Raw genomic sequence first — 22,888 nt, 5'->3', positions numbered from 1 at the left:
GTTCATAAGTTGGTAAAAGTTGTTTGTATATGAATATAAATGAAATACTTTTTCCAATGGGATTCATTTAAATAATAGGTTTTTATTATGTTTATTAGGCTGGAAATATTACATAAATATTGCATAGGTGCTACAATAAATACAAACTAAATGGCAGTTCTATTTACAAATGAAAATAATGAAGGTTATAGCTACTTAAGTCAATTTCGTTGCGCACTGTACAAACTGGAGATTCGAAAAACACAATTTTTGATAAGTCGTATGCCAAATGATATACAAACCTAAAGCCTCTTTTAAAACATAAAATAAATAATGGAAAAAAATAATATAAATGATAAATAGGAAAATAAATTATGCATTAGATTGCAAAGTACAAAATGCAGTCACTGGCAATAAAAGTTGTACGTAATTATATAAACATTGAAAGCTAATCCTAGAGTAACCTAGCTTATATGGCAGTGAAGGGCTATAAATAGTTGGCTCTAAACTCGTTATTGATCACAATACATTTGGAAAAAGTTTTGGTGTGGCGTCAACAGGAACCAGAAGCGCCCGGAAAGCTGTCCGGAACTCGGACACCGATCTTCAGCTCTCATCGCTGGACACGAGGCACTCGCTGAGCAGCACGTTCCTCAGGTCCTCCATCTCGATCCAGTCGCGTCTCTCGTTCCGAATGGACACGTGCCGGATGCAGCCCTTGAAGTTCTCCCGCGATATCAGTGACCCACTGGGAGCATTCTCTGCAGGGAAATAGTTGAGACCGGCGTTTAAGATATAAGATCCATTTTATAGGGGAGTTATTTATCCACGTTTGTTTGACCTACCTGGCAGACCGCCTATGTAAAGTGGGGAGCGGGTTTGCACTTTTCCGGCGTTACCCTGATTTCCCACACTGATCACGGCTGGCAGTTGATCGATGCGCAGGACCATCTGCTCGCCGTCGTAGAGGGCTGAAATATTATGCCATTTGTTGTCACACAGCGCATATTTGGTGGGCAGCGATGACTCCACACGCATGGGCACTCCATTTCCAGGATCGCAGGAGAATATTATCTGCAAGAGAGTATTTAGTTCAAATTTAGCTTTGGAAAATAAGTCGAGCCTAACTTACATTGCCATTATGCAACTCTAGTGACAGCGATGGGAATCCATTCGGATCAGAGACACTCAGCAGGATGCCCGACAGCTCCGAGGTCCGGAATTCCGTTTCCAGATCGAGGTACTTGCCCACATTAAAGTTTTTCTCTGCGGCAGGAGAACAAAGGTTAGTTGAATATCAAAACAGACCTGGTACGAACTCACTGTAAATGGCATAGGCATCGCCGGGGAAGTAACTGCCTCTCTCCACCGTGGGGAAGCACTGGCCCACGTTCGAGTGTTTGCCGGGTCGAGCCAAATCCTGGGTGTTGTTGTTGATGCTCACCCGGCGCAGGCAACCCTTGAATGGCTCCAGGCGGACGTACAGATCGGAGGAGACCTTGACTGGGGACTGGGGCAGTCCACCCACCAGCAGCAACTGAGAGGCGCCGATCTTCTTGGGCAGCTTCATCTGGGCGGAGGTCTTCTGATCTGTACGTCCTATTTCCACGGACATGGTGACCTTACGATCGTGGCAGCTAATCGTCACCCGGTGCCACTCGCCATCGTTCAACTTGGCGGTCAACTGGAGCTCCTCGCGCCGGCGACCTCGCACAACCAGGACCAGCTGTCCATCCTTGAGGACGAGGGCGACATAGTGCTTGGGTTTCTCCTTGCTTCCCGGCGACAAGTAGAGCATTCCATTGGGGTAGAAGGAGCGGAAGTCGAAGCTGAGATGGAAGTTGCGCTGCCAGAAGTGACGCTCCGGTAGCTTCAGCTGGGAATAGCTATAGATATCGTCTCCGAACTTGAATGCATTCGGCTCGTAGGAATAGCTGCCGATCTGCAAGAGAGCAATCACATTATGACCAGGACTATCGTACCTTTTCTTGGAACTCAACTCACCCCGACGACTTTGTGTTAGTTTCTGAGCTTTTGCGTAGCGATCTCAGCGATTTTGAATTAGAAAATAAAAACTTTGCCATGATATCGTATTTGTTTTTGTTATAAAAATGTTTTTTATTTAGGTAAATGTGATAACAATTAAATGTCCATGTTGCAGTAGGCAAATGTTAATTGTATGATACATTCATGAAGCAAAAACGTACACAAAGCGTTGATGAGTGATGTGTATGATATATGAGTATGGTGAATCTTACAGCCTAATTTGAGCGTTGAAGCTTATGAAATAGTAATAAAAGTCGCATGAAATATGTACAAAATTGCAAAAGTGTGTATAAAGATAATTAATAACTAAGAAGATCCCTCTCATTAGGTTTCGGTTATCTGAGGACCAAGATGCGCTAGCTTAAAGCTAAATCAGTCTGCCCATGAGAGTGAAATATGCTCAAACGCATTTCACTTGGCAATGTTCTCATGGGCCCACTTTCCCAATGCCTTTTATGCAAGAACTGAGGTTATATCTTTGTTGATGGTTGGTTATATTAATCCACATGTAGACCACATAGAGTAGCTTGTTTGGTTAGCTTTTGTTTTTTAGGCGAAATTAGTATACAAATGATCTTTCTTAAGGCGCAGCGCTTGAAGCGTTTAGCGTAACCGCTTTTGACATAATTGCTTAGCAACTAAAATCCTATAAAAACAAAGAGAAACGTATGATTTTAACAGAGTTAGGTAGCCACATATGTACATGCAGAAAATGGACAGTACCCATTGAAATCTTCAACCCCCTCCAAACCAATCCCAGAAAATACGAGGAACTTTAGCCACTTACCCGCTTGCAGCCCTCGGGCGAGGCTGTAAAACTCTTTCCAATCATGGGTTCGGTTTTCAGCAGGACATCGTACAGTCCTCCTTTGAGGCTGCCCATCAGTGGACCGTTTCGCCCGATCTGGACGTTGGCAAAGGTCAGGGCATCGTTAAAGTTAATGGTCCGGTTGTTGAACACCACATCCCGAATGGCTCCTTCCAGATTCACAAAAGTCGGCGCCAATGGCGTATAACTCTCGTGCGGTGGAGCCCCACCGATGTACAGGCCACCTGCATCCCTCGGCAGGCTGACGACCGTGGGACTGCCGTTTAGGTTGCGGATCTCTTGCAGCTCATCGTCCACCATCAGCTCAAGTTTGCGACCCGTCTTGATCAAATGTACCACGTGAAACTCGCCATCGTTCATTTGACTGGAGTTCGAGGACATCTTGATGAAGCTGCGACCAGAGTTCACCCAAACATGCAATTGGCCATCCACCAGGCTAATGGAGAAGTTGCCCTTGATGTCCTTAGCATCGTAGTCGCCCAGGATCTCAGGCGGATAGGCGGCGAGGAGCAGCAGACAATCGGGCTGAAGGGTGCGGAACACCAAAGCGGTGTTGGATCGCTTGCGGAGTGACTGCGAGGGCAGCTCCAAGTAGCCATTGCCGGAGAAACCAGCCCTGTAAAGGATTTAGTTCTTAGAAAATGATTCCCATGGAAGATAGTTTCCATACATACTTGGTAATCATGTCCTTGCAGGAAGGCTCCACACCGTAGTAGCTAGAGCTCTCCAGAGGATCGTAGGTCTCGCCATTCACCTGAACATCCTTCATACATCCCAGGAAGGGATTATCAGCTCCAGGCGCCTTTGAGGTTCCCGAAGTGAAACCTATTATGGCAATTCAGGTTAGGTCTTAAATCCTTATATTAATCAATAAGTTTCATACCTGGTGGCACACCGCCTAGATAATACACAGCCTTGGAAAGATCCGGTAGCAAGTGAATGTTTACGGGTAGTGTGGGTGCTCCGGAAATGGGGCGATCGTTGTTTACGCGGAGCATACCGTTTTCAGTGCTTCTTTTGGCAGAGAACTCTCGCGCAGCCTCTATCTTGATCCACTGGCCCACATTGTACTTCTTGGTGGTGTTGATCTCCAGCTTGGACTCGTCGCCATAGTCGATGCGGAACATGATCCTACCCCGGCTCAAAGTCACCGACACCGAGCGGTTCTGCAATATACATTTATAATTGTGTCGCTAAAAAGGAGATTTAATCTTAATTTTACTTACGTTCTTGTCATCAACCGCTAAGAAGAGCAAGGCATTTTCGTCTAGGGTGCGGAAAGTCATCTGCACGGAGAACAGGTTTTTGCGAGTGGGTCGCGGCCGGGTCTTCATCAACTGGGCATAGCCCAATCCATTGAAGTGGCGAGCGGTGGACGAGGCCGAAGACTCCTTAGCGCCAACCATTGATCCTCCGCAGCTTCCCTCGCTGGTGACGAAGTTCCACAGACCCAGCGGCTTGTTGTCCACCTCCACCTGGTGCACCACCACATTGAGTCCCGGTGTGAATTGCAAATCCTTTGATGCAAAGCCGCCCAGCGAAATGCGATCGCTTCGAGACTGATAGAAACGTGTGTGCTCCGTATCCGTGGATCCTGTTATGGTAACCGGGCTAGGCGGAGTTAGCTCGCCATAGTTGTTCATCCGACGCACTACCAGACTGCCCAGATTAAGTGTCCTATTGGCCTCCACATGGTACCAGGCATCGTCGTACTTGGGGTCACGAGTCTGCACCACCATGGGATGCGTTACGGTGGCGGTGGTGCCTCCCAGATTCCATACTAGGCGCACACGACGCTTGTGGAGCTCCAGGGTGATGTGACGTCCCTCGCTGCTGGCCAGATGAATCAGCGGCGAGCTCTCGAGGTGATTGGATAGGGCAAAGCTCATTCGAAGCTTGTTCGAGGTACTCAAGCCGTACGAGGCTGGCAGATAGGATCGAATGCACTTGGGACCCAGCGATTCCAAGGAGACATCGATCTGAAACGTGTATTTTTGATTAATTAATTGTCATGTATAAAGTATGATCTACTTACCGCTTCCGCTGCATGTCTGGCCTTGGCAATCTGATCCCGGAGCTGCTGTAGCTGCTGAGCCATGCTGTTGTTCCAGACCTCGAACACCTGTTGCTCCTTCTCGGCCTGCTGCTCCAGGTAACTCAAGGAGACATTGGCCAGCCGCAAGTTGGTCTGGGTTAGGGATATGTTCTCCTGGGCCATTCCCAGTTTGATTTCCCAGTCGGGTTCCAAATTGGAAAACGAATGCCGCATGTTTTGGATGGACTTCTGCATATCCTTGGCCAGTCGCAGCTCGGCACGCATTTGTTCTCCCGTTCTATCAGCCAATTCCAGACTCTCCTTTGCTTGCCGACGAGCTGAACTCTCCGAAAGACCCTGCAGTTGTCCGGATATGTTGTTTGTGCGCAGTCCGGAGTCGTAAATCGTCGCCTTGATGCCCTCCACCTGTTGCTCCTGGCGATGCAGTTTGTCCTTCAGCACATTGGATTTGTGCATCTGTTTGAGGGCTTCCTGCTGCAGTTGCTTTGATCTGTGCAGCGAGTGCTTGGCCCGCTCGATCATGGAGCTGCCATCAGTGGGGTAGAGTGTCCTCTGCGCCTCGTACACCCGTTCTTTGGCCAGGACTGAAGCTAGCCGAGCATCGTTGATGGCCTTGGTAATATTACTGTGGGCAGAACTGGCCAGCATGGCTATTCGAGCTCCATTTCTGGTCGGTTGAAACTGGCGGGCGTAGTCATTGGATCGCGCCAGCAGGTGACTGGCGTGTCTCTCCGCCTTGGGAAGCCAGTGCTTGCGCACCTCCCGCTGCTGTTCAGATTTCACGCCCAACGTGGTATTTAGTAGTACACGATAGCCATCCAGTTGGTTGAGATGCCCATTGAGCACTATTTGCCGCTGGACTGTCAGCCTCAGCAAGCCCTCGCCCTGCTCTAGGTAGCCCGGATCGAGGTGGTCGGAAATGCGCTGTTTGAGGTCATTCAGTTCCTGATGGGATTCACCCACATGGAAGCTCAAATTGCGTACATGTTCCAGGACGTCCTCCGCTTCGCTCTCCACTTCCTGGACGCGATCCAACTGCAGCCGCATGTCTACCACCCGATGGTTGGTCTGATTCAAATCCCGCCAGAGCATCTCCAGGCGGCCACTCTCGTCGAAGGACGCATCCGATGCGTTTCCCATGGCGTAAAAGTGCTTCCATGCACAGTCGCTGGTGCTGCGGATTCCCTGAACCATATGGTCGTGCTCCCGGATGGCCTGCAGGTAGAAACGGGCCTGCTTCAGGGCAGTGGGCAAGCTTAGGTAATGGGCACTCTTTCCATAGCCATGTAAGTCGGAAAGGGTTTGAAGAATCTCCGAACGGAGTAAGCCGACACTGTGCTGCTGGATCACAGCATCCTCCCGCATCGATTTGATGGCGAACTCCCGTTTTCCAATGGTGGCCACTGCTTTGCGGGATTGGAACTTTACATTTTCGGCGTGGGCCTCCAGCTTCAGGATGTCAGCAGAGTCGTAATCCTGCAGACGTCGTTTGGTCTGGCTAAAGTCCCAGTGGCGCGCATTCCATTCGCCATAGGCGCTTTCGTACTCTGCCAATTTGCGATATGGCGCCGGAATGCCCGTCAAATCCATGTTGTGCATTCCACGACGAAGCTTGTGGCCCACCAGCTCCACGTAATCCAGGAGCAGAAGAGTGCAGTTGTCGCAGACTATCAAGGATTTATAAAGTATGAATAGTATGAATAGGAATACATAGAAACATTAACTTACTTCTGCAGCCGTTGTCCACTAGATGATGACGTTCCGCCTGGCACTTGTCGCACTTAAGTCCAGTGACTCCTTCTCGGCAGTAGCATCTACCAGTCTCTATATCGCAGCCTTCGGTTCGGATTCCATCCGGATGGCAGTTGCACGGCTGGCAAGTGGTGTTGGGATGTCTCATAGGATCTCCGAAATATCCGGCTTGGCACCGCTCACACAATCGTCCCGTGTAACCCGGCTTGCAAACACAGCTGACTTCTCCGTCCCAGACATTGCAGCCTCGGGCAAAGTTCCTATTGGTTTCCGGGCACGGACAGGCCTGACATCCGTGCGGAGAGTTGGGATCACCGAAGAACCCTTCAGCACATTGGTGGCAATGATCCCCGCCAGTGTTACCGCGACAGTTCTACGGAAGGTCGAATTTAGAATTTAATGGAATTTAATGGAATAATAATAGTTGTATTTACCTGACAGACTCCAGTTTCCCGGTCACAGTCGCTACTACGACCATTACAATGACATGGAGCTGCTCTTCCTATCAGATCCTCAATGAACACACTCTCCACAACGGTGGTATTACGCCAACGGTAGAAGGATCTGCCCGGATCCTGGCATGAAAGTCCATCAAAGCGCTTGGGGCATCTACATCGCTCCACTCCTTTGGCTATTAGATTGGTAGATCCCTTGATATAGATGGCCGCATCCATGTGTACATTCTGCAGGCTATAAAGCAATCAATAAAAAATTATATAGTGTTGGAACTAACCTGATTAAGTGATTTATTGGTTTTGCTAATGACTTACACAACTTCCTGGAAATCGGCGAAGGCAAAGGCTCGAATGAAGATGTGCCGAATGTTTTGCAGGGCGGCCATTAGAGTATTGCGATCCACTGCCTGGCTGGTGTGGTGGTACTTCCAGAAGGACTCATGCAGCGGTACCCGATGGGTCACGTTCAAGGAGTACTCGAACTCTTCGTACTCGTAAAAGTCCAGTAGCAACTTGGAGTGTGCGTGCAACTGAACCAACGGATACTGACCCAAAATATTGCGCTCCAAGGGCTTGTGGGCGCCCTCGGTGATCAGGGTGAAGTACAGGAAGCCACCATAGCTGCTTGTTCGATCTCCGTAGAACTGCGGAGGCAGTTGGAAGTAGAGCGGATGGTAAAACTGACCATAGGCGCCGATGGAGACATTTCCCGTGGATTTGGGCACCAAGCTCAGATCATTCATGCGCTGAATCTCGGCGTCCTCGCGATGAAAACTGCTGCCCTCCATCTGAACCACAACAATGTACTCGTAGTCCGAGCTGGGCACCGCCTGCGGTCTTATTTGCTGGACGCTGAGATTTCTGGACTCCGCCATACGGATGTGACCCCAGGACAAGTCGCTCTGCTCGCACTCTCCGGATCTCCCGAAGCAGAAGCATCGGGTGCATCCTTCGGGATTGAGGGCGGACAGTCCGAACGTGCTTTGCATGCAGGTGTCGCATTTCAGACCCACCACGAGGGATTTGCACGGGCACTGGCCATTCGAGTCGCAAGCAATTGAGCCATCCGCCTGGGTGAAGGAACCCTCCGGGTCGCAGCCGCATCGCCGGCACTCCGGATAGCCGAAATACCCGACAGCGCAGGTGTCGCACTTCCTGCCCGAGTATCCCTCACGGCACTGGCATTGTCCATCGCTGGTGTTGCACTGCTGACCAATGGAGCCAATGTGATCGCAATCGCATTCCCGGCAACCCAGGCGAGCCTGCCAGCCCCAGGTGCCCGGCACACACTGTCCACATGCCAAGCCACGGGTGAACTTGGGGCAGATGCAGCGTCCATTGTGCGGGTCACACACCTGACCCTCCGACCTGCAGGCCGAGCAGCGCTGACATCCCTCGGTGGTGAAGCCAAAGAATCCCTCCGTGCACTCGTTGCAGTGCTGACCTCCAACCCCGATCTTACAGTCGCACTGCCCCGTCCACGGGTTGCACTCGTGGCCTCGGGAACCATGGGGATCGCAGCGGCAGTCCCGGCAGCCCTCGCCCGCGGTGAGGTTCCAGTGACCCGGACGACACTTGTCGCACCTCCTTCCGGTGACGTTGGCCAGGCAGGCGCATTGTCCAGTTCGCTTATCACAATCCGATGACAGGGATCCCACACTGCTGCAGTGGCATTCTGTAAAGGAAAGGAAGGTGTTGAGATATAGAACTGAACTGAAGTATTTATAAATATATATTTATATTTAATAATAATCTTTACTATATGCTGGCAATAAATGGTAGATATTCTCACACGAACTAGAGATAGCTCATGGTATTTTTATTAAATTATCTTAATAACAGTTTTTTTAACGAAGTTATAAATGAAATGCGACTTAATCAATGAATCAATGCCTGGCTGGAATCTAACAATCAATCCCGTTCCTATGCGCTTTCCCCGTCTTGGGTTACTGGGCCACAACTACGTCACTGTCAGTGGCAGCCAACTAACTGCACCTTAACAGCCACCAAGTGGTGCGGCAGACCCACTATATCCACTGTATCCACTAGACCCACCAGACCCGCTAGCCAGTTGGTGGGTTTGTGGGTTGCGCGTAGGCAGCGCCCCAAAGTCCGCCCACATTTGCATTCAGTCTCCTATTCCGGCGACAAACGACAAATGCGACGACGGACCAGCGGACGTTGGACCCCGAAAAAAAGGTGTGGGAGACGACGACGATGAAGTCGGAACAAGCCAGACAAGTCTGCCAAGCTCATGAGTACGAGTATGTGGACACTAGGTAGGTAGGAGGTATACTATATACGAAAATAAATTCATTCATAAATCCGGTAAAACCAACGCAAAAACACTTTTCAATTTGATTGCACGCTCTATAAAAAAACACCTCTAAAATATTGGCAAAAAGTGCATGCAAAATTAGAAGAGAGTTTGCGCATTTAGACGAAGATTTAGTGCTCTATATGTCTATCTTGCTTAATAATGGCTAATAAGCTTAAATGCATAAGACGGTAGGTGGATTATACTCTTTTAGATGTTTGGTAAATGCTGTAAGAAAATGCTTTTCGTTTCGAAACCTCATTCAACTGATTGCAAGCAGACTCTGGCCCAATCGTAGGGTATTCCAAAGTAACAGGGAAAATATGAACAAGCTTAGCACGCGACACGATAGGATAGGTGATAGTAGATCCACTCCAGAGCTGCTTCGAGTAATATTCAAGAGGAGAAGAAGGAAGCAGCGCCTTAAGGCACTTGGCATATGGCTGGGACTTGAAGACTGAAGACTTGAAGACTGACTATAGTGCAGCTGTCAAGTGCTTGGCATCGTTCGTTGGGGGGATTTGCATTTTCATGAATGAAATGAGTGGCTAGAGAAAGGCCTACGACTGCGACTATAGGCGACTCCTTCAGACGGTGCCACCAATAAAAAGTTCAATCAACTGACTCCATTCAGATGTTTCGCCTGGGCAAATGATGTCATTAAAGTTTACAATGGGAATCACGACTCTTCGCCTGCTCCTCGATCGTTTTTTGCTTGATGTTTGGTGCTTTAGTTGAAAATGCGTTTGTCATGCCACAACAGTTTGAGAGTCACTTGCACACCCACTGAAGATTTATTGCGTGGGTCTTGAGTTTGTTTCTTCTGGTCGGTTGTTAGTCTCTCGGGCCTTTGGCTTTATTGACAATTTTGTTTTCTTGATTTTTTATTAATGAGCACGTTTTGTTTGTTTTCTGTTTCTGTTTTCTGTCTCTTTGTTTTGTTTTTCCCCTCAGATTTATCGTGATTTGCTGGCTGCCGACTGCTAGACTTGTCCGATGGTCAGAGATTTCTTGTGTGGGCTGTCTTAAGAGCACTTCCGTTCGTTTAACGGTTTTCAGCTTGAATGTGCGTAAAATTTTAGGCTTCCAGTTCATATTGGCTTGGGCGGCATAATTTGAGATTGATAGATTGTCATTTGCCTTGTCTGCAGGAATGGCATGAAAAATTGGCGGATGGTCGAGCGCATACACCTCCTTACGTTTTACAATCTAATCTGCTAACTATCAAATCCGAGTACTGCCATTAGTCTCACTTCTGTAGTGGCCTTGGGGTTTGTCATTCTCACTGCACAACATGGCGTATACACAATGCGACTACCAATAAGCAAACTGTCTGGTGTCTGGTCAGTCAAAGCGATCACAAATCAAATGCAATGCAATAAATTAACAATCAAATACTAATAATTCTAAAAGTATCAATGCATTGACAGTTTAATTGCAAAATCTCTTAGATTTGAGCACTATCAAAAATAAAAAGACTTGACCAATTGCAGAATAAATGCTAGAGCCGTAAGCTCACTTGCTGAGCTTCGATTTGGAGCACGTGTTTTGTGGGCAACATACCTTATGTTACGCTCGACACTACAAAATATTGATTAAATGATTTATGGGTTCGCTCACCGCACTCTGGGACAACGTTGCGTATGCGCAATGCATGCTTGCAGTAAATAGTAATAAAAAAGCATCGATGGATGGCAATCCATTATCATAAATCTCGAATCAACACAAAAAATTAATTTTAAACGGGAGATATTTTATACTCTATGTGTAGGTTGCAAGAAATAAATATAGGAGCATTTTAACTTAGCATGTACATTTAATAAATTTATATTTATATTTGTTTAATTGAATACGGATACTATAAATAAATGTTTCTGAGGATATTACTGTAAAATTCAGTTTACCGCAAGAGCATATCAGTAAACGAGTGTTATGGCGATTGCATTTCGATATTTCCACAAGTAATCAAGAGGCAATTAAGCGTCTGTAGGCAGCTGCGATAAAAATCTGTTGGCTACACGCTGGCTGGTTGGCTGTCTGCATAAATAAGTGAATCAATGAACGAATGAATGAGTGAATGAGTCGCATTCAATTGAGTGATTGACTCACTGACCAACTGACTTGCCAACAACCTCTCCACACACACAGACACATACAGATTGACATTTAAAATGCCGAAAATGATGGATATAAACGCAGTTAGTTGGCTTTTCTTGTTAGCCGCCCACCGTTGACCCACTTTTCAAGCGAAGGAGAGAGTAATTGGAGTGTGGGTTGGGGCAGGACCAGGACCAGGACCACCCGGCTAAAGTCTGCCGTTCCGAATTTCGTTAGTTGTTTCCTCCTCTTTTTCTGCTGAAGTTAATTAACCCGTTTGCATAAATTTCGGTACGGGCCACCAAGAAAATGCTGAACCAGTTCTACTCCTCGACCGACCGGCTGTCGGGACATTATTTATGCTTTCTTTGATCGAACTCGGCCCGGCACGTCATAATAGTCGCAATCCCAGCCGCTCGGATCATCGCCCCCTCCCCGAAATGGCCAGCTCAATTGTTTTCGTGCCGGTCGTAAATTAATCGAGTATTAAGTTGGCCAGGAAATTGCATTTGACTCCTCACTGGCCACGTTCTGGGCCCCCACTTACACCACCGCCTTCCTGGTAATGACGGGGTGTATTTGGGAAAATAATAGAAAAAATTAATTATAGCATTTTGTTTGCTATAATAAATGGTTTCCGAGTGTTTGGTGTCTGGATCTTGGTGTTTGGATCAACGGCGCCCGATAAGTGGCGGCGCCTATTAAAGTGGCCACATTAAGCCCGATCTCGTATGCAATTTATAAATATCTGAGCCGTGTTGGCTTTGTTGACTTCATTGCGAATCGAGTTGGCCAGATGTGGAAGTCGTGTTGAAGGTTATTGTGCCTGGCAGTGTGACCATTAGCCATCGTCTAGCCAAACAAACGGAAACGGAAGTTTGATGGAATAAGACAATTTAAGATTGATTTGCACACATTTGGAGCAAATTTGTATATAGAACAAAGTAGCGGAAGATTGATAATAAATTTTAATTTTTAGAAAAAGCTGTGATTTACTTGAAAATAAAAGAAGATCTGGAAAAGATAAAAGATACACATAAACAAAGTCCGTCTTTGCTTTAGCTTGCAAACGTATAATACGGCTTTCTAAACATTCTTTTTGAATTTTCAAGCGAACCTGAGTAGCAAAATAGTGGGACAAAATTATTTTTTGAGTAAAAAAAACAAACAAAATAAACAAATTCCCCTGAAGCACACGACTGCAAAGTGTTTGAGCAAATAATTTGCGAGCATTACGAATCGAAGACACTTCAAATGAACTGCCGAAAGGCGATTTAAAATTTTAACTCAAAAATAATGTGCATAAATTGGCACGCACAAAGCTTTAGACAGAAATGAAAATGGTAAGAAAGTCGAGGCTAGAATGCTCTTTAAATAAATTTATATATTTCCTAGCATCATTTTTCTAGAGTTTTTTAGGTTGTAGGAAAATACTCCAATGAAAAGCAGACAACGCTCGACTCAAACATAAATATATAACATAAATTGGTGCTTCCAAAGGGGTGCGCCAGAAATTTGGCATGCAGATCGGTTTTCATAGCCATGCGAATGCGACATTTGCAAAATGTTTTTCATATTTTTCATATCCCAGCAATTGCTGCTGTGGCTGTGCCTATAGCAAAAAGTCCATTGCAATCTATTTCGTCTGGGACTTGTTATTTATGTTTCCTGCAGTTGCAAAAACGTTTTCTTTTCGCTGTTTGCAATTTACAATATTTTCGGCGGCTCGCTCATTAGTCAATGACATGCCGAAAATGGCGAGAAATATTTTTGGCACATTTAAACGCAAATTAATGTGCCATTCATTTGCGGTAACTCCAATCCATCATGCGGCGAATAGTTTGACAAGCATTGGCAAAGGTCACAGCGTCTCGGATTGACGACCGCCTCTACATATTGTAGATTGCGAAATCCCAACTGTGAGCATAGAAAAATCCACATGTGGGTATGCCAAAGTTTATGGCATGGAAAATTGTGCCCCCATCAGCAAACTTGCATATGGGGATTAAATATGTGCGAGCATATAAATTTAGTGGCCACTTGCCACTTGCCTAGATACCTCCGCAAGATCGAAAAAAATGCTGGAAGCCTGAGTAAAACAAAATTAAAATAAGCTATAAAAAAAGGAATAAGATTCGAATGTTCGGTAGGCCAAACTAAAATACGAGGCCACACGGATTTAACTGCAGCGATCAATAAATAACAGAAAAACGATTGAACACCAATGAATATGATTTCCACATTTCCTGGGGTGTTTTTCAATCGCACATCGTAAATGAATCGTAAGGAAGCGATTCAATTCGATTCGAGTCGATTCAATCCTATCCGATACGACTGGTTGCATCTTTCTAACAACTTTCACACTCCAGATTTGCAATTCGCATCTGCGCCAACAGCTTCTCACGTATTTAGCCGAACTATCTCCACATGCCATAAAAACGTCAAATTGAATTTTATTTCAATTAACAAAACTATTTGCCGCCCCTTAGCCTCCTCCAACACACGACTGCGACTGATCAGAAATAAAGCCAGGTACATTCAATGAATTTTGCACGCTATCCATTTTTACTTTTGGTCAGCAGCATTTGGCCAGCAGCATTTTCAATTTGGCCGCACAAAAAACGATTCCCAAGAAGTCTGGACTTTCAGAGCGGCTTGAGTTTTTGATGGCTGCTGCCTTTAAAATGGGAATTACATGTCGCTAATAAAGATAAGGATAAGTCCGACAAGCCTTCCGTACCAGGGTGCCTTAAAAGGTTATTAACAATGGCCGAAAGTGCAGCCCAGTTGTAATTAAAATCCAACTGCAATTAGCTAAAAAACACATTTATGTGGCTATACGATTTTTTGATTACATGTTTTTCGAAGGGGCGGATACTCCTATGTTAAAGTCGGTAATTAAAAAGATTGTGTTGATGTCAAAATGTTAAACATTGAACACCTGTGGGTTATAAAAACTTTTAAATATAAATTAACGATGGCCTTACGATATCGAAATAAAAGTATTTCCCTTGAGTATAAAGGTATAATAGCCGCATAATCGATATTTCTATTGCAGTACCAAAAAGAAACGTCACTTTTGTCGTAATTTGAATCAAGAGGAAACAGTTTGATATAAAAAACGCATAATCTGGATATCATATTTTAGCAATAAAAATATTAAATTTTTGTTTACATATCAGCAATTGTTTTTTTGGGGGATAAAATATTTTTTGCAAATAACGACATTCATATTTAGTATATAGACTCAAAAACATTAATTGTTGGTACCTCAATCTCTCGCAAGGGTATGAAATCGGTTTGTGCAAATATATTTTGTATCGTTTGGATTACTGTTCATATTTTGACACCGTGTGTCATGTAACAGTAACTGGCCTCAGTTTAATGCCGGTTTTGGTGTTGGTGTTGAAGTTGATGCCGTTTGGCCGGCCTGTGGAAACACACACGCCCATGGACACTCCCACATACTGGGGCTGACATACAGGTAACTTTGCATGTCCCATGTACCCATGTACCCATGCGAACCGCCCCAGACAGCCAGGCAACCCAGAGCCAGAGCCATAGCCATAGCCAGAGCTCCAGCCAAGAGCCGTGTGTATCGGAGATCCGGAGACCCAGCGATGTGAACACACCCATATCCAGAGCTCCGGGCAGGAGGATCGAAATGGAGGAGGAGATGGGGACGGAGAAGGAGCAGGAGCAGGAGCAGTCAAGCGATCTCGACCAAGTGACAGGAAATGCAATTTGAGTGCGCTAAACTTTTGACTGCGTTTAGCTTTTGATAGGCGAAAGTACACAAGTCTATTGGGAGTCATACACATGTGATTTTCAGTTCTCCTTTTTTATGTCGTTGCTGTTTGTGGGTGTTGCCGCCTCGGTGGGCGTAATCCAAGTGAAATATCTTTGATTTTAATTGGAATTGCTTAATTAAGCGCGCAAATTTGCTTCATTCCATTAGGAGCGGTAACCAAAGCTGATTGGGGTCAAATTTCGTAAGGGTGGGGGAAATGTCTTTAGATTACTAGGTCAAAAATAAGTGATTGCTTACAATCAAAAATGATTTTACTTTAAAGTAAACCATTTGAATAGATAAAAATATTGTTGTAAGCAGGCTTTAGTAAATCTGTAATATATTGATAAAGGTTAAAGGCATAAATAATCATTTTGGTGGATCCTCTCAAGATTGTCGCAGACGGCAACTTTCTCCGAGTTCCAGACTCCCATCACCCATTCCCCCTTGACCACCTTATACGAAGATTCTCCCCCTAGTTTCGTCTTCATTTCCCTTGATTTTAGCGAACCCAAGCGCAGCACATGTTGTGTGCCAACTTCAGACGGGAGAAAAAGTTGCCGTATCATTTAAGCCGACGCTTCGTTGTTTACGCATCGGCACAAACAATAACAAAGGCGCAGACAGACAGATATAGATTCAGATTCAGATACTGAAACGGCAACGGCAACGTCAACGGCAACGTCAACGAAATCATTTGAAGTGCATAGATCAAAGTGACCGAAGAGGCGCCAAGGCAGGAGTGTTGATACTGAGGGATTTCTCCGTTTGTTGCTGGGGCTTGGGCTTTTGGAGTTGGAGTTGGTACTGACCTCGGACAACCTGGCACACGTTGTGGAAGACTTGTTTCCAAATCGAAATTGTGGAAATTGCAAAATAAATATGAAAAACGTGACTTTGAGCCAAAGTATGAGAGCAATAGCGAGACTTCTGAACTCGTAAACTACATTTTTTTATTAGAGGCGCTCATGAATAGTGAAATTTTCTAAGCCACCTTTTAATTTTCTCTCTGATTAACCTCATTTCCCGTTCGAGAAACCACAAAAGGCAGCTGCCCTACGTCTCGTGTTTCCGGTCTTTAAGTCAGCTTTTAACTGGAAATGGATTTATTGTATTTTCACCATATGTATAGCTCACTAATTAGACATATATTTTACCTTTTAGCGATAAATCCAGCTTAAATAGCTTGAATTTGGGTATATTTTTCGCTGTTGCAACACCTTTATAAGCATTTTCGCCAAGATATTTATGAGAGTCTTGCTGTTGCAAAATTAATGCTTAATTTAAGCGTCAGAAAAATAATTTGCCTGCATTTTTCGATACGCTGAGCCGTTGGCAAGGAGCCAACCAAAAAGCCCGAAACAAGTTCTCCATAATCAGATTTAACGAAAATTGAATAATAAATACTATCAGGCGTGCAATCGGCTATGAGAAAAATGTCTGAAAACTGCGGTAATATTTTGCTTTTATGTTTTCAAACACCCAGAAGCTGGCTACTCAAAAACGTGGCTAAATGTTTGGGAACTGGTGTTCTTCTATGAATGATAAATATTGTGAGATAAAATTGGTATTATTTTTGTTTGAGGCTGTTGAACTTGGCTTTTTGCCATTTAAGTTTCTAATGTTTCTTGTGGGATTTTTTTCGTTGTGGGTGGCAAACTAATTTGTTTTTTTTTGCAACCGATTAGGATGGCAACTGTGCCTATAGAATGTGGTATATTATTGCTGTGTACCGTTTGAGTTTGATAAATTGTAAAATAAGGTAAATATAATGATTTCCCATCGGAGATTTCACAACACAAAGTTCAGGCACCTCACACAGACAAATGGCCCTCGACCAACTGAACTTTAATCCATAAATTTCAACAAATTCGACTGCCGTAGGCCCTTCAGTTTTTTGGAAAAGGCAGCAGGCAGCTTAATGTCGAACTGAAATTGCGTCTGAGTCGACAAGATTGACACTTGCATTTGTCATTCGGCTCATTTGCTTGTTTGTTGTTGGGGTTTGTTTATCCGTCCATTTGCTCCGCTAACGACAAGTTTTGTTACAGTGTTTCTGTATTTCTGTATTTGTGTCCGAAACTAACCTCCTTTCCCTTGGCCACCCCTTTATTTTGGCTTTGTTTTTTCCTGTTTTCTGTTTATGCCGTGTTTTTGGTGGTTTTTCTGTGATTTTGGGCTTTATGTGCAATTAGCGAGCGCATTGTTTGTTTGTTTTGTGTGGCACGTTTCATTGTAATTAAAAAATCGCCGTTTTGCCCGCGACATGTTGTGTGCGGTAAGATTTGACTTGGCCAGACTAGAGTTCGCTCTACTCCCATAAGAATGGCCATATACGTAGGTGTTTCTTGTGGTTTTCAGTCTCTGTGCCTCAGGCTTCATCCCAGTATTTCAGTATTTGAAGTTTCAGAGTCGCGCTAGAAGATCTAAGACGCTGAAAATGTCAATATTTGCTGCTGCTAACCAGCCAGTTGATTTTTGTTTCGTTTTTATGTTTGTCGTCTGCTCATGGCTTTATGTTAATGACTGTGTGAGATTCTGATGCGGTTTTCATTTTCTTTTCAGAGGGAAAAGTCTGGGTGGTTGTGTGGAAAACCTCTGACCGGAAAATAATAATCTGGGTCATAGGAGATTAGCATTTCGAGTTTTATTTAAGTACATTTAAGTACACTTTCAAACTGACTGAAAGTTCACTTCACCTAAACGAAATTGAAATTATCAACTCTTCACATTATTTAGAAAAATAAAAAATACCCAAAGCAGAAAAAGAAAAAAAATCATAAAACATTATAAATATGCAATGCGTTTGAGCAATATAATACCAGTTGATTGATTAATCTGCATCAATTTCATGGCATTCGAAATCGAATAAATCATTCATAACTGTGTGAATAATTGATGAACTCTCAGTTCACAAGCCAGTCGCAAATTTGCATAGTTCGTTTGGGCATCTGTGCTCCGTGAATTCAGCCAGACACTACGATTGGCATCCGATCAAAAAGCGGAGAGAATGTCATCAGAGTCTCCTGCTGGGCGCCACTTTACACACCAATAACCAAAAATGGCCTAAAGGCGGCCACAACTGGCTGCTCGCTGTGGTGTTCGATGCTCTGTTCCCCGGTTCGATACACATAATGCCAGATTCGTGCTGGTTTGGGGCCATGTCTGCCGGGATCTGGGATGCCAAGGCTCTCCTCTCCGAAATGCTAATTGAACGGCAGGCCGACCGGGCAGGCGCCAAATGTGTGTCCACCAGCAGTTGCTCTGTAGTTTTCACTAGACATTTTGCCACACCAACTTACTTAGTTTTTATGCGGCTTAAAGTGTGTGCAATGTGATTTGCTTGCCAATTTGTTGAGTGATTCGATTACATAAGCGAAAATAAAACAAAATCAATTGGGAAGAGAAATTCAATAAATTGCGGAAGCCGCCAAAAAAACTAAATGCGGTCCGGCAGTTTATAGATTTTCGCAATTGATTTTTCTTCGTCATTTTCCAGCCAGCTGCGTTCGCAAAATATATATGTATAGTTTTTTTGAACGAGTTTTAATAAAAATTTTCCTCTAACTACTTCATATATTCATTTGCTAGCGAGCCTGTCAACTGATTCGAGGCACAAACTTGCCTCATACTTGACCATTAACAACAACCAACTGTGAAAAACAACTTGCAATCAAAATATTTGTGTATACATTTGAAATATTGACACTTGGTCCTGATAAGAAGAAATGTTCGACAAGCCGTTGATTGTATTTTCTTAATGGGATTCATTAATGTTTGCGTATCAGGCTAGGCAGCCGTTGATGGAAAGTGATGAGAAATAAATGGGAAAAAATGAATAAAAATTGTAAACTCCTCTGGTAAGTCTGGCCAACTTTATGGCTAGTCATAAATGCATTGAAATAACTTGATCGCAGTATTCCCTTGGCCATAGAACCACAAAAACTGGTACCGCATCCTTATGGCTTTACAGCAATTCCCACTGACACCTTTCAAATCCCGCTGCAGCTCACCAAAATTGAAGTCAATTGCGTTGACCAATTAGGCAGGCTTTCTATGCGCATCGCCGCTGGGGGTAATTATTGGACCACGACTTGGACAAGGCGATGAAGGCTATGAAGGCGCCAGTCGCGGACTTGGCATCCATTTAACCACATTAAATGCCATAAACTGCTGTGAATGCAGTTTTTATTAGCGTAATTAACACCTTTTGGCGGCGTATCGGCCCCTCCTCCCCTCCTCACTTCCTCGTCACTCCTGACGACAATTAAATGTCCAAGGAATTGCTCGCAACGCTCGAGAGGATTTGCTTACCACGTTGCCTGGGGCGCGGGGTCGTCGTGGATCGCAGCGGTATGAAGTGCTGCTGTTGCGTATAGACCGGCATTCCCGAGCCGGACAGCAGGCCCGGCGGACAGGGCGGTATGGGTCCCAGATTGCTGTACACCAAAATGTTTTGGCCCGGCTGAAGGAGAAGATGTTGCTGCTGTTGCTGTTGTTGCTGCTGCTGGGTGAGATTGCCCAACAGCGTGCGTTGTTGCTGCTGCTGGTGATAGTAGGTTGCAGGTACTATGGCGAATCCGGGCTGCTGTTGCTGTTGTTGCCGCTGGTGCGGGCGCGGTGTTACGGCGACAACATGCACTTGTTGCTGCTGCTGCTGCTGGGTAATTTGGCCACCGGCAACATGTTGCTGCTGCTGCTGTTGCTGCTGGAAACTCGAGTGCAGGTGGGTGTGATAGTTGAAGGGCTGGTGGGGGGGCATCTTTGGTAGCAGCGTGGTTGCCGTGGCAGAGACACTTGCCACAGTCGTGGTGCGCGTTGCATGTGTCGCATTGCGCCGGTAATAGGGATGCAAACGCAGCTTTCGCCTCCTGCCCGAGGTGGAAGTACGATTTTGTTGCCCCTGAAACTTGCGGATCAGTTTTCGGCGTCCTGGGGTTAGTGTTGTTGCTGCCGTAACCGATGCGAATGTTACCGCTCCCGTACCGCTGGCCGATGCACTGGCCGTTGCCGTTTGAACAATTTCGTTGAATTGCCTGCTTATATTGATATTTACACTGCTATTTACACTGGTTCGGTGATGTTGCTGCAGCATGTTGCCCTCGGGCTGTCCATGTTGCTGCTGTCGATGTTGCTGTTGCAGCGTTTGCGTTATGCAGACTAGATAGACGCATAGGTGCAGCAGCTGTTTTGTTATCATGCGACGAGGCTTTGCTGCCCGCAGATGTTTTTTTAGTTTTCGTGGCTTTATTGACGCGTCTGACATTTTGACAGTTCGTTTGTCAGACGCTGACATTTTCTTTTGTTTAGCTGAGCTTGAGCGATTTATCCAAATTAGTATTTAATCATTTTCAACGAGTTTAGCTTATTAGGCATCTGTCGCATTTTGTTTGTGGTTTGACACGGTTCGAAACAATTTTAATATTTATGTAAGAAGTATTCACATTCCCTATTTGAAGAGATGTTGCAATATTTATGAAAGACATTATACTAGTTAAATGTTAATTATAATTACTAATTTAAACACATTTACAAATTCGCTTTTTCTTTAACTTTGTTTATTCCCATAAAAACCTGGCTAGAAACAAGTTTTTTTTATACGTTGCGAAAGCTAATTTATCAGCTGCTGATAAATGCCTACTTTGAAGGAATAAACATTTGACAATATGTAAATAAACAAATAACAATTCACAGTTACAGTTCATCCACTGACGTGTTTATGTGAGGTCTGCAAGCTAATTAGTAAAGACAAACAAAAATAGCATAGACTCCAAACAAATGTGTTACAATTTGTGTGTTTATTTGCTTACAAAGTGGAGGGAGTGCAGATCATTGAACATATATCTAAACAGCTTGAGCTTTTGGCCCAAACTCAGTGGAAGTTTTATGCAAAATGGGTCGTATTGAGCCAAACAAAAATATAGCCAAGAAACGACATAAATTTGCTAGGCAATTCCCATAAACTATTTAAAAACTTCATTATAAAAGGGATCGCAGCGCAAGAGAACTCTATAATTCTGCATGGGGAACTGAAGCATCCGCTAGATGAAATAAATATTTTCCAGGAAGCCCAGCTGCAAACAAATTCGCATTCAGAACGTACACACACGAGGAGATAAAACTACAAACGAATCGAGGAACTCAAGAACCCACAGATGTATTGAAGTAGAGGAAACAAATTTAAGATCGTGATGTAATAAATTTTCAAAGCTAAATATAAAAAAAGCTAAGCTGTGAACAACAAAATGCCTGGCGATTTTGTTTGGTATTGTTGATCTATAAAAAGGCAACTCAGAAACAGAAAGCAAATGACGCAAACTGAAATCCACTGATGAATAGCGGATCGTAAATAATCAAATATCGACTGGACAAATAGCGAAATGGACAATCCATAAATTGAACCCAAGCCCAAGGCAGCTCAGCTCACTTTTTGGACATAGATCCACAAGTGGAAAATTAGTTGAAAAGGCAACAAAATTTGAAATAAGTGAACAAGTTTTTGTTTTCCTTTGAAATTCGGCGGCTTTCAGTTATTTGATCTTTTTTCTACTCCTCTGAACAAACCTCACTGAAAAAAGAGCTACATTTTTTCATAATTTGTGTTTTCTTTGGGCATCTTCCGCTTTTTGAGGTTTCTTAGTCATTGTCAGAGTCTGGGCTTTTTATTTGTTTTTCGGCTTTGGGCTTTGTGTTGCTGCCCAATTTTTCGAGCATCCTCTTGGCTACCTAATTTAAATTTCTCACATTACAATTAAACTTGAAGAAAACTTGTTCAAAGGTTTCGACTCTCTGACCGTTTTACGAGTACCTGGGCCGTTTACCTTTCGGCGTAAATTTGAGTGCCGTGGCATTCCACATCTGACAGTTTAGTGCCAAATTAATGTAAAATGTTTCAAAAATGTCAGAACTCTGTGCGTATATAATTATTTCTCAAATTGGACGTAATTGAATCTGACGGCCGAGCCACGACCAGTTTTTCGAATGGACTTGTCTGCCCTGAAACACTGAAAGACTCCAATATTTTCTGACATGGGTTGGTCCTTGGTCAGGGTGAGCAAAAGAAATCGAAATTTGTGGGTAAAGAACGAAAAGAAAGTTGAGTATGACTTAGAAAGGAGTTTTAAAGATATGCTGAAGAGAAAGAGAGATGAAAAGCTTACATTAGAACAATATTTCAAAAACTACCACAGTTTCTATGATATTAATTAGGTGGGAAAATATTCCAAATATATACAACGTTTTTAATGATTATTAAGTATGCACGATCGATTGAGCAAGAACTTTCAGTAAGTATTCCCTATTTCCCCATTTCCATGACCCCGTTTTGATGTATAGGAAACCTTTCACCAATCACCTGCTGTGTGACTGCATACACGAAAGTGCTGCACCATTTTTACAATCGATGTAGTAAAAAAAAAAATTAAAAACGGCTCCCGCATAGTTTGAGCTCATCAACAAGCCAAACTAACATGGATAATAGCTTCCTCATTTTGCCGATATAAAAGTGAAACAAAAATAAATATTTTGAATTTATGTTAGTTAGTTTATGACGGAACATGAAGCAAAT

General features: G+C 44.2%; 1 protein-coding gene across 1 annotated transcript; it reads right to left on the bottom strand.

Annotated features, from left to right (window-relative positions):
- Nucleotides 1–106: 106 nt before the first annotated feature.
- LOC120444216 (laminin subunit alpha-1-like) lies at nt 107–20,762 on the bottom strand. Its single transcript, XM_039623772.2, has 13 exons — nt 19,636–20,762; nt 7,433–8,792; nt 7,097–7,352; nt 6,639–7,035; nt 4,890–6,577; nt 4,081–4,833; nt 3,738–4,020; nt 3,529–3,679; nt 2,813–3,470; nt 1,303–1,921; nt 1,112–1,245; nt 825–1,053; nt 107–740 (listed from the first exon to the last, which is right to left on the bottom strand). The coding sequence occupies exons 1-13, from the start codon at nt 20,615–20,617 to the stop codon at nt 586–588; spliced, it is 7,665 nt and encodes a 2,554-aa protein (XP_039479706.2). The 5' UTR covers nt 20,618–20,762; the 3' UTR covers nt 107–585.
- Nucleotides 20,763–22,888: the final 2,126 nt, after the last annotated feature.

This window comes from Drosophila santomea, chromosome 2L (genome assembly GCF_016746245.2).
Source record: "Drosophila santomea strain STO CAGO 1482 chromosome 2L, Prin_Dsan_1.1, whole genome shotgun sequence".
Taxonomy (NCBI): domain Eukaryota; kingdom Metazoa; phylum Arthropoda; class Insecta; order Diptera; family Drosophilidae; genus Drosophila; species Drosophila santomea.
Note: the sequence above shows the minus strand (reverse complement) of the source record. Positions and strands in the feature narration are given on the sequence as shown.

What these genes read in the sequence shown, in the direction of transcription:
- LOC120444216 (XM_039623772.2), bottom strand. Translation starts at nt 20,617, where the DNA reads ATGTCAGCGTCTGACAAACGAACTGTCAAAATGTCAGACGCGTCAATA. An exon ending in CCCGCGCCCCAGGCAACGTG is followed by an intron (nt 8,793 to 19,635) that starts GTAAGCAAATCC and finishes TTTCCTTTACAG; the next exon opens with AATGCCACTGCAGCAGTGTG. An exon ending in CGATGCCTATGCCATTTACA is followed by an intron (nt 1,246 to 1,302) that starts GTGAGTTCGTAC and finishes CTCCTGCCGCAG; the next exon opens with AGAAAAACTTTAATGTGGGC.